The sequence below is a fragment of the Zonotrichia albicollis genome, chromosome 12, assembly GCF_047830755.1.
Source record: "Zonotrichia albicollis isolate bZonAlb1 chromosome 12, bZonAlb1.hap1, whole genome shotgun sequence".
Lineage (NCBI taxonomy): Eukaryota > Metazoa > Chordata > Aves > Passeriformes > Passerellidae > Zonotrichia > Zonotrichia albicollis.
In genome coordinates this window covers 8,791,394-8,803,252 of record NC_133830.1, presented here as the reverse complement: position 1 = coordinate 8,803,252, position 11,859 = coordinate 8,791,394, and the positions used below count along the sequence as shown (strand labels likewise).

The 11,859-nt window shown below is 44.4% G+C and overlaps 1 protein-coding gene across 3 annotated transcripts in view; it reads right to left on the bottom strand.

Moving 5' to 3' along the window:
* Positions 1-30: 30 nt before the first annotated feature.
* Positions 31-11,859, bottom strand: part of ARIH2 (ariadne RBR E3 ubiquitin protein ligase 2) — a 33,853-nt gene continuing 22,024 nt past the window's right edge. For 2 of the 3 annotated variants that reach the window (XM_005488366.4, XM_074550510.1), the window contains 9 exons: positions 11,138-11,247; positions 10,203-10,320; positions 8,651-8,701; positions 8,529-8,550; positions 6,918-7,069; positions 5,676-5,819; positions 5,253-5,321; positions 4,247-4,330; positions 31-3,774 (listed from right to left, as the gene is read on the bottom strand). In XM_005488366.4, the coding sequence (XP_005488423.1) occupies positions 3,703-3,774; positions 4,247-4,330; positions 5,253-5,321; positions 5,676-5,819; positions 6,918-7,069; positions 8,529-8,550; positions 8,651-8,701; positions 10,203-10,320; positions 11,138-11,247 (822 nt within the window). In that variant the 3' untranslated portion in view covers positions 31-3,702. The remainder of the gene's footprint in view (positions 3,775-4,246; positions 4,331-5,252; positions 5,322-5,675; positions 5,820-6,917; positions 7,070-8,528; positions 8,551-8,650; positions 8,702-10,202; positions 10,321-11,137; positions 11,248-11,859) is intronic. The other variant, XM_014268078.3, reaches the window with a different exon arrangement.

Below are 11,859 nucleotides of genomic sequence, written 5' to 3'. Positions count from 1 at the left end.
GTGCACCGATAAGAACAGCCGAGACACTGCCGAAGTTAGAAAGTCACAATTTATTTCAAATAAACCACGGGCACACCTCTGGCAACCGTCTCCCGGGCGGTTTCCGCCGCCCCTGCCCCTCTCTGGTGCCTGCGAAGAAAAGCGAGGCGTGGGAGCAGTCTTGTGCCCTCCCACACACCTCAGCGCTGTCCCACAGCCCCAACCAGACCGGGGCCGAGAAAGGAATTCCCAGAACAAGTGCCTCATTTAAAAATAAAGTTCTATTTTTCACCTGCTTAAAAAGTCTAAAATTTAGAGTGCAAGACTATAGTACAGAAACCTCCTGCTGCCTCGGGCGGGCACAGAGACTTCGCTGCGCGGGGCAGCAGTCATGCAGTTTATGGTGTCAGTAGAAAACGTTTTGTTACAGTCTGGGAAGCCTGAGGACGAACAGAGATGAGGCAGCCAATGCACTAACACAAGCGAGGCCCAAATAAAAGAGTACCAGATGCAAGGATGGAGAGGTGTCGGGCTGGCGCAGGAGCTGGAAACAAGTGCAAAAAAAGAAAAAAGAGAGCAAACATTCCACGTCTGTAGCAGTTAACTCATCAAAGGGAAACTTGTACCTCAGAATTAATGACTCCTGAGCCACTTTTTATTACCTACAACCATATAACCTTGCTAACTCAAAGAAGGCCATGTATTTATAACAGAGGGGGAAATGGCCTTTTCTCCTGGTGTTGAGAACCCTCATTTCCTTCCTGTCACCTACCTCCTGAGCAGTGTCATTCACCTTACACACAGAGCCAGCAGCCCCATGCCCTGCACGCTTTGTCTTGAAGGCCATGGCTTTCTGTACAACACCAACACAGAAGTGGTCCTGCCTGGGCTGCAAAAGCAATTCCTGTTGTTTTCCCAGAGTATGGCAACAGGCTTTGTGGGTGCAACCCAGGGCTTTCACCATTTTCAGAAGGATGGTTTGTTTAAAAATAAATGGAACTGTTGACAAAGCTCTAGTTTCAGAAAATTTGAAAGAATTAGTGGGTGCACTGTGCAATCTTTATTACTGTTCCTCAGCCAAGCATCTCAGCAGCCTGTTCAGTAAGCCTCGCCACAGCTATATGGTCTGGCTTGTCTACAAACAAGAATTCATAGCAAAATATTTTGTGGGGGCATAGAAGAGGGAGGGAGTGAAGGAAGGAGAGACAAAACCTCATTCTCATTTAGCTCAAAGCTGGACAATTATGTAACAGAAGTGAAAATTTTTTGGGATTAGGAAACTCCACATACCTGCTCTGCAAAGGGATTAGGTGTTAAAATAGTTATGTGTTTAGACAACAAGAACACCAGCTTTTATCCTAATCAGTACTTTGCACATTACATTTTTAAAGAATAGTTCAAACATTCGTTGTATTCACTGCAAACTGCTGGGTCTCAGCAAACCTTCCTCCCTCCACTATCCCCTCCTGTGGAAGCAGCATGCCAAGACAATCATTTGGGAAGGGGACAGGAAGAGAGACTGACCTCTAGGATATATCATGAGGAGGGCACAGAGAGGCTGCTGCTTGGTTCAGAGTAAGGAATGAAATGAAGAGACAGTGGCTGGAGCAAGGCCAGATCTATCTCTACAGCTCCAGCTTCGAGGGGAGCCAGAGCGGGACAGAGCAGGAATGTGAGGAGCCATGGCCATGGAGATTTCCTGCACAGCAAGCAGTGCTGCTCCCAGAAACCACAGCCCCTGCCCTGCTCCCTGGCTCCAGCCATCCCTCCACAACCTGCCTACCTCAGCTGCTTCTGCTGTAACACCCACTCCAAGGCCAGCAGCTCCTCGCAGTGCATCCCCTCGTTCCCTGAGGATAGATCCCACACCAGGGATGGGAGGGAGGGAGGGAGGAAGGAAAAGGCCTCTCAGTTTGAAATTTTCTGCTGTGTACAACAAGCATGGCCACAGGATTAGCTCCTATGACAGCTACTCCTTGTTTGAACTAATGCATCAGTCTTGATAAAATCTATGAGCCCAATTACACCTGCTGCAAATACCTGGGGCACGTCTCAGGTACATGAAAGAGGCTCCAACAGCAGAGTTAGCTTATTCTGACACGAGGAATTTAGCACTTTTCCCCCCTCCAGTTTAATCTTTATCAAATGACATTGCATAAGAACAATACAGGGATGCATCAAAGGCAACACTTCCAAGTACAGCATAGAAGAGAATCCCATGAGTTCCCCACAGAGGTGAAAATTTCCTCGGATCAGACTCCAGCTGCACCTGGCTGCAAACAAGAAGCTCCTGGTGCAAGTGACACAGATATCTGTGAAATCCTAATATATGGCCTGCTTCTTGTAGCAAACAGGCAAGAGTCAGCATTTAAGTAACCTTTTTTATGTTAACCCCTACTAAGATGAACTAGGTTTTTCATATTTTTATTTTAGTGTATATTTTACATTAGAAAAGAGAATGTTAATAAAAAAGCTCCACATGCTCCTAACAATCAATTTTCTGATAAATTCCCACCAGCATCAATACTAATATACAAATAAATTAATTTTGCTAGTTAATTTTCTGCCTGGCTTGGTGCAGGCTCTGCACAAGCAGGGCACCTGTATTCAAGTGCCCATCCACATTGCCAACACGTGCCAGGAAGTGTGTTGTACATAATCTTTCCTCCTCATAATGTAGTGGTGTTTAGTCTCACTTTGATGAATGAGATCAATTTTTCTCAGCCATGCTACCCAGCAGGCACAAATAATCTTTATCAGGCTGCATGGCACTGTTATAACATGGATTCTTTCACTCTGCAAAAGCCCCAAGCCTTGATTAAAAACTGTATGCTACTACTCCCTCATCACTCACTTTGGCAATACAACATCCTCCCCACAAAAACAAGTAAAGCAAAAATCTACATGGAAGACCTAAATTCATCAAATGCAGAATCTGATTTCTCTCAATTTCTCTCAAACTCAAGCATATCCCCCAGTGTTAACCCGGTGTGTCCCCTACAATTCCTCTGTTTGCTTTTGTCTGTGTAGCTGGATTTTGCACAGCTGACTTACAAGAAAAAAGAGATGTCACATGTGATCATACTGAATCACAGCCACTGCTGGTACTGTCAGGCCAGGCACAGCAGCAGCCACCCTTAACACCAGCCACTCTCCTCATGCAATGCCAATGCTGCAACGCCCTGGTTAAAGGAGCATTGGAAAATCTAGCTGAGATATTTTTTTAACCTCCTTCAATGACTAGGAGGATTTTTGGGTCAGAGGAAGGGAGAAGGAGAAGGGGGAAAAGCCCATTAAATTTACAAGCAGATTAAGGAAAAACACTCCACTGCCAATTTATTTTTAAAAAGGGTTTTGTGTTATTCTAAGGTTTGTCTGTATAATTGTACAACCGTTGAAAATTACATAAACTGTAATGATCTAACACTATTAACAGCCATTCAGAAAAAAACTCCCTCCCCTTCTGAAACCATCAAGGGCAGGAGGGAAATGGCCCAGGAAATATGCCAATCTGAGCTCTGGCCTCTAGCCTGGCAGAAACAGAAACAGAAAGATAAGAGAACAAACTGGACTAAGAGGTGGTGTTTGCATGTGTCTGACTTGCAAGGGGAGGGGTGGCTTTGTCCTTGGCCGTGTTCTCCCAGAGGCAGTGCCTGCTTATCCCAGTGAAGCTACCATCACTTCACTGCTGCTCTCACCCCTGCACTGTCACTTCCTCCTCTCTTATGTGTCATGGAAGTCTTTCAGCAGGGTCCTCCGTCTCTGCTCTGCTATGTGCATCTGATTCTCTAAGTCCTGGTAAAAGAGAAGGTACAAACTGTTAGCATAAAATCCCTGGAGAAGACCTCATTTTCCTTAGGGACACCGAACTCCGGCTTGAGAAGCACCAACCATCACACACTTCATGCACACTCTGGATTACAAGATCCCAGATCCTCTTCCTTTTTATGTGGGCTCCCTCTGCAGTTTCCCAGCACCTGCTCTGTCTAAAATGCTACACACTTAAGAAACCTACTTTTCATCAGAAGGCTGCATGCAGTCTCCTCTAGAGCTCCATGGGACTTGTTTAATTCTGCAGGAATCCCTGCAGCCCTCCCTCCTCTCCCACAAGGCAGTGAGCATTCTGCATCTACATCATCTGTTGGCTAAAGGTGGTTTCTGGATCTAGCTTCCCAAACCCTCACTTGACAGCCTCAGTGCTCCTGCAGAAGTGTTAAGCCCAACAAACAAAATCTGGCCCACAAGCTCAAGCAAGCAGAACACTCACCCCTCTGTCATAGCTGTCTGCTCGCTCCACCTTCCATGAGAGATTTTCAATTTCAGCTTCCAGCTGGGCCTGCTGGTATTCAAACTGCAAAGAGCAAAATAAGAGACATCAATAAGAAACTGGTTTAGTGGAGCAGTTTCATTACACTTGAGGAGCAGACAAATGTGTCCTGCTGTCAGCAGTGCTGGCAGAGCAGGATTGTGTCTCCTCCTCATCCACCTTCACCCAGATGGGATCACCCCTTCTGGGCTTTTCTTGTGTAAGCACTCCCCAACCTGCATCACTCAAAATTAACCCAGTCAGCCTAAAAACACTGCACGTGACAAGTATCTCCTAATTCAGCTTATTTTGCCATAAACAGGTCACAAGATGCTCTCCTAAGTAGCTCTGCAGGCAGAGTGAAGGGACTGTTAACCACTGCTGGGAGCAGCAACTTGTTCCACAGGCAGTCAGATCCAGAAGAGAACATCTGCCCACAGCCTTAGAGAACACATGATGCCATGAAGAAAGATTCTATAACAGGTTTTACAGGACAGCTGAGTCAAAGAAAAATTCTTTCCTGAATTCAATGTTTTTGGACTTTTTCAGTCCATGAGATGCACCAAGCCAGTAAGGAACTTATAGCAGGAATAAAAAGCAAAGCTACACCCTGATCCAAGGAAAAACTCTCCTCCAGCAGCTCTTCACAGGAAATATGGCCCACAGCTTTGTGATAAATCTTACCAAGAAATAAATGCACACTTCCAGCCTCAAAACATTCTGGATAAATGGCTTGTTAGTGAAAGTGCAGTGAAGTGCCCTGGGAAAATAATGTAATGTATAAGAGGACAGAGCTGCTGGTCGACTTGAAGTGAAGAAGAAAGGTGCAAACCCACCTATTTATCCTGTCCTTACCTCAGACTCAGGACTAATATTTCAGACACTGCCCAGCTCTGGAATTCAGCCCAGCATGCTGCCAGCTATACCCCAAAAAGTTACCAGCAAACAAAAGAGCAGAGCATCTTACCAGCTTCTTTCTGGGACCAGACTCCATGTAGTAGGCATAGGGATATGTGTACTGCAGGGTGTAACGACACTGTCCAAGAGTGGGAGGGAGAGAGAGAGAAACAGACAGGAGTCTCAGTCTTGGAAGTCAGCACAGTCATATTTATGCAACCACTACAGGCTAAGAAGCTCCCTCCTGACAACTGGAGACTTCCTGGTAGAATTTCCTACACCTTCCTTGGAAGAACTCGTGCAGGTCTGTGTACTGTGGAGCATGATTTCACAGAGGTCACTCCTAGATGATTTTTGGTTTGTTCATGTCCTATACCAGAAGTACTGTCCCACATAACCAGAACTCTTAAATTTCCTTCCTTACTTGGTGTTATGAATTTAGCATTCTGGCATGTATTCTCTTCATTGTGCTAAACAAGAGACAATTACTCACCTTTGCAAGTAGTTTTGCAGCATTCTGTAGATATTGCCAATCTATCCATGTTCCCAAGTTGTTCATAACTCTTTCTTGGATTTTCTCCTGGATTCGTTGGTATGTCTGTGCCTCCAGCTGTAGGCTTTTATTGTGATTCTCCCACTGCAAGAGGTGGGGAGACAGGGAAAGGAAAAAACCAGCATGAGAACAGAGTACTACTGCTGTAAAAGCACAAGCTCTAGCAAGCAGAAATTGGAGTGGGGCAGGAGTCCAGCAAGGCAAGACATGCTGTGGGAAAGAACGGCAAGGCAGCACCTCCAGAAGCAAGTGGCAGAGGCTGCAGACAACAGACTGACAGCAGCAAGAACAGGGAGCAAACCCAGCTCCTCCGAGTGGGAATGCCCTCTGGCCACACAGTGACCTCGTGTCTAACAAGTGGGAAAGGACTTAAATATAATATAATAAATGTAATCATGGTGATTCCTCTACTTAAAGGATTTCTATAGGAAGGTCAAGAGAGTAAATTAACACTTGACATGGGCTCAGTGAACTCCAGTATCCATGTGCACATTGTAAACATGGCTATTTCCCAAAGCCTGTTGGTCTGGAGAGCCAGGAATGAAGGCATTTATTTTACTACAGGACTTGGCTCATGCTGTGAAGAATAAAGTCATTTTAATGGGGAAACTGAAATGCAGCAGTATTTAACATCTACCACATTCTCTTCTAGAGACACTTCTGTGGAGTTGCTCTGCATGGCCAGGTGCATGGAGCCTGCTGCGTGGACAGACATGCTCTGATAGCAGCTTTAAAAAATGTGATTACGTGAAATTTTAGTAAAAAGTTTGCTACAGTCAATGGAACTTTGAACATGGTACAATTTATTTAGTTTTTATCTGTATAAAGATGTACTGCAAGGAACAGAAGTTCCCCAGTCCTGAAAGGAAATGATTGGAGCAATATCTATCTACTGCAGCAGCACTCAGCCTGCAGGTACATAGTACAGTGGCACACAGATAATTCTGATTTTCTCTAGCACAAGGAAATATAGGAGTGAATACAAATTGCTTTGGGTATGACATCACTGGTTTGGATGGGACTTCCAGGGCAGGATTTTGAGTGAAAAACAACAGGGCCTGAAAATTCTGCACAGATTCTCTTTGGGCACTTTCTTGCACGGAGATTGCTGGCAATGACCTTTGCACCAGGCAGGGAGCATTAAAAGGCTACAGCAGCTCTGGCCAAGGAGATGTCTCCTACCCTCTCAAAATAGAACAAGTACTTCTTAAGGGCCTCCCTGGCCTGTGCTTGCTGACTCTGGTTTACAATATCAGGATTCTCTTTGTACCGACTGCATTCGTAGTACTCGCTGCCGTGAGTCTTCCAGTCTCCCAGACACATCCAGCAGAAGTCTGCAGAAAACAGCAAAAAACCCACTGTGATGCACAGGAAAAAAACCTCTGAGAAAGAAAAACTTCAGGAGACAGAGCCCATCTGTGTTCAGATATTTCTGCTAAGCCAAGAAACACACACGTTCTGTGTCATCTTGCAAAACAGAACTCAGCAGTGAGCCAAAAATACCAGCCTGTCTTGAAGATTTTAATTCCATAGCCTCTCATTCAACTATGGACAGTAAATCTTGAAGCTCTGCATCCTGTACACCAAAACCACTGGGCAGAACTGCACTTGCACCCTGCACAGACTGTCACTCTAGGTTAGAGAAGAGGCTGTCAGTCTCTTTTGTGAGCTGCCCCCTCCCCACCATGGGCACACTGCCCCATGCAAACCTCAGTCTGAATAAAACAATTGGATCCAAAAGTGAACTAAGTGATGCAAAAGAAAGCCTGCCCTCAGTTCTCTCCAGGAGGGAACAACCCAGGTCAGATGTCACTGGCTTATGACACTTCGAGTTAGAAGCTGCTAAAATAGGAAGAAGGCAGAGTAAAGAGAGCAATAATAAAAATAGCAAAACATGGCAATTTTCTGATTTCAGAGTGAGGCTGTGAGTGTTCTGCTGCAAAGGAAAAAAGATGGAGACTAAGATGGAATCCCTTCTGTGTTACTTATGATAATGAGACTGAAAACTGTAATTCCCAGGTTCATCAGCCTTCTCAAGTGCTAAGTCACCATGGTATCTTGGCGCTTGCCTGCTCCCCCTTGTCACAAAGCTCCATCAAAGCACACCCAGTGCTGCCAAGAACCCCAAAGGAAATGAGAGGACAGTCATCTTTAATCACCTTCCCAATAAGGTTCTGATATCACAATAGTTTCTAGTGGTACACTTAGTTGTATTCAGCCCTCTGAGTTATCTCACTCCAAGGCAACAGAAATTAATTCTGCCATGAAAAGGTAAGTGCAAGAACAGGGCCCACACAATGGGCCAAAGACACTCAGGCTGCTAATTGCACGGGAGTGGACTGAGAAGTTCAACATCTGCAGCCCCATATAACAATTCACAGCTCCTGCAGTTTAAGCTGAAGCTCATTATTTCCATCACTAAGCAGAAGGACTTAAGCTGACCTGAGTAAATGGCTACGTTTGACAATATTTTCAGCTGATTAAAAATACAATTATATGGAAAGCTCTCCTGTGAGATGGATTGCACTGTTAATATTCTGGAGACTTCTCTATCCAATAGACATGTCAGGGGCAAAAGCCAAATCAGCACTGCAGAACTCAGCTGAGAACACAGCCATTGGGGAAAAAAAAAGCTATCACACAGAAATCTGTAATTAATATCCTGTTCAGCTTTTACTAGGGACAAAATATTTCAGCCTGTGTTCACAATTTTTCTTAATATCATGAAAAAAGAGAAGGGATCATCACCACTGACAAACATTGCAGAGAAAACAGCTTCCAAACCAAACTTACCATGCTTGCATTTGGAACATTGCTGAAAAAGAAGAGACAAGAGGCATTTGGTTAGCAGAAAGTGTGGGAAAAAAATTCCACTTAGAACAAGGGAGGTTTGACGTGTTCAGGGAATTACTCACCATGTGATTGCAGCCTCCGTTCTTCTCAATACAGATATTGCACTTGGGACACTGAGGAAACAGACACAATTGTTAGATCCAACTCTAGCAGCCTTCTGAAGAATGACAGCACTTGTGTGATTATTCCTCTCTGCCTTTTTTTCTTAAAAATATGCATTCATGTATGAGAAATATTCTCATATGAGAATATTAGCATTTTCACCCTGCTTCCCACCAGCTCCTGACAGCTCCACTTAAAAGATGGCAGAAAGGCAAAGTCAGGAAGTTGCACTGCAGCACTGGACTGTTTGCTCAAGAAAACAAATTTACTGTTGTTACTCCATGTAAAACTGAAGGTCTTGCTGAGTTATCCCTCTGCAGTTCCTCAGGCACAGGGACACAATTAGTTCATGTATGACAGTGTATCATTTGACTACAGATAATTGTCACTATATTTTGCCTTCATCAGCCACTAACAAATGATATCTCAGCTACCTGCAGAGAATCTGCCCAACCACAGGAAAGCTGCACATATCCCCACTCCACAGATACCCTGGAGTGTCCAGATACATTTTTTGGGCTACATAGGTAAAAAGGAGAAAGTGAGCTTTGCTACTTTGTATAAATTTTCATGTCAGGCAAAATGTATGCCAGGATAGTGCTCAATAAAATAAAAATTCTACAAATAAGCATAGCTGAAACAATACCATCACCATGCTGACACCTTCTCCAAAGAAGGAAGGGAGCTTGAAATCTCTGGTCTACCTAAGTACCCCCTTTCCTAACTTAACTGAAGCTTGCAGCTAATCACCACTGTCACAACTGCCACTGGCCATGGCAGCACAAATGTAGCCAAGAACTGTTTTGAAGTCAGGCCACAAAATGCTCAAAAGACATCAAAAGTTCCAATCTCAAACAGGTAATTTAGAGGATAAAGATAGTACATTTATACAACAATTCTATAGTAGGTAGGCTAGTGTGCACAGTATGTAATACTATTTCTTTGTCTTGGGGTCTAAACCTACTAGAAGTACTGCAATATCTAATTTACAGACTTCAACTGCTCCATTTTGCAGTCCTTGCCAAATCAAGACTTTTTCCCTTGCCCTCCAGCTCACAGTACTGCACAAAGTTTTGCAGGCTTAAACACCACTGGAGCCTTATTTGGTACTGACTTTGCACAGCCTCTCCTTCCATTTTAAATACATCTCCACTGATCATTTCAAAGTACCCACAATTCTTCTGCCTGTGGGAGGATAGCACCCTTGGCAGTCAGACATTCGCACCAGGTCTGGAATGAGGACCACCAGGTCCTTACTGCAGGAGGGCACTGAGCCTCCCACACAAAGCTTTCCCAAGGCACTCAGTCGAGTTACACCACTGCCATAGGGATGTAATTAGCTCACATATGACAGGAGCTTCTGACAGAAGCTTCTTGACAGTCCCTAGGGAGCTGTAAGGATTTGCAGTCTGCAAAAAAAGAAGAACACAATGCTATGTGTGTATAGAATTCTATCCTGGCTTCCAGGCAGGGTTAGAGGACAAGAAATAACATGCAGGTGCCTGTCCTTACATCTTTAGTGTGAGCACTGATGTAGTTGGCTGTTTCAGAGTCATCTGCACACTTGGTGAGCCATTTCCGAATGGTAGCGCAGTCTGTGGGTGCGTGGTACATCTGCCGACACTTAAAGCTTAAAAGGGGGGAGAAAAAAAAGAAAAAAACATATCAATTTCTACGGAAATGACTCAAGGATTGAGGTTTTCCTGACCAAAATCTGGGGGCCCAGTAAGGGATGGAAATACTCTTGTCTATTAGTAGAGTGTGAAGACCAAAACTGAACTCCAGTTCTCCCTTCTTCTGTAAAGGCAGAGTGAGGATGGAAGTGAACCCACACCTGACAAATCATGTGTCTGAGGGCTGACTTGTCCCTTCCTAGAGCCCACCTATGTCTCCTCTAACATGACTACAGAGTTCTGGGGTGGACCAGTCACTTACAAGTAGCCTGACCCCAGTGGCAGATATCAGGCACCTGTATTAGCATAACTTGACAATACCTGCTTATACCCTGGGCCATGTGCATGGAGATACCAGAAAGCTGGGTCTCTAAACTGGGAGTCAAATGTTTTTAACAAACTTAATACCAGCAGATAGCAAGAAGGACTCTATGTTTACTACCAGAATCTATATCAATCACTTTCTCTGTAGGAAAATTTTTAACCTAGCCAAAGTGTGAGAATGGTAGATTTGTAACCCCTTGGCTACTCAAGCTGTGCTCCCTGGTTGTCAGAACACCCAAGTTCCCAGGAGTTTAGGAAGCAAGGGGACGTCTGACCACCTGCAGAAGTCAGATCACAAGTGTCCAATTACTCAGGCTAACTCAAGTTACAAACAACTCTAGCAAAGCATTTCAGATCCTTCTACACACCCAAACTGTTGGCAAGCAAAAGCATTGGCCCTGAGGACAGCACAGACTTTCCCTGTGAGCTGTAACCTTCTCTGTTTCTTACCAGAAGACCTCATTGCAACGATTGCACTGCACCCGCCGGGCCTTTGGCTCTTGTACCTGTATGACCATGGGGCAATCTGCACCAGGGCACAGCTGCAGCTGGTAATGGCTCTGTGGGCACAGCAAGGAGTGAGATCAGCACTGGGTGCAGGAGACCATTATCTGTTCAACTTTAACCATTCCTACCCTCAAAAACATACAAAGCAGTTATTTTGTGTTAAAAATGAGTGGAAAGTGTCACCAGGTCTTGGCTATCAGAGCAGATCCTGCCTTTCCAAGTATGGAAGAGGTTTGTTAGTTACTTACAGCTTCTTTAGAACAGGGATTTCAAATGGATGGTTAAAAACTAAGCACAACAAACAAAACCCCACAATGACACTAAACAAACTATTTTACTCCAGTTGAGCTCTTTCTCCATCTTCTCCTTATCTCCCAGAATTTATTCAGCTGCTCTCCTGTGGTAGCCATTTCTTCTCAAAGGGCCTCTTATTGAGAAGAGGTGACACCATGTTTTCATATTGTTTTGCTGCTTTTTTAGTGTTCCCTGTCTGTTCCCAGAATACTCCTGCATATTTAACCTTAACAACTGCTGCTTTAATTTCAAAAAAAACTCACATAAAATGTAATTGAGCAAGCCAATTCAACTGGACTACCCTAAGTTGAGGGACCTATTTTTCTGAACCTAAAAATATTTATGTAAGAACAAGAAGGACTAGAATAATC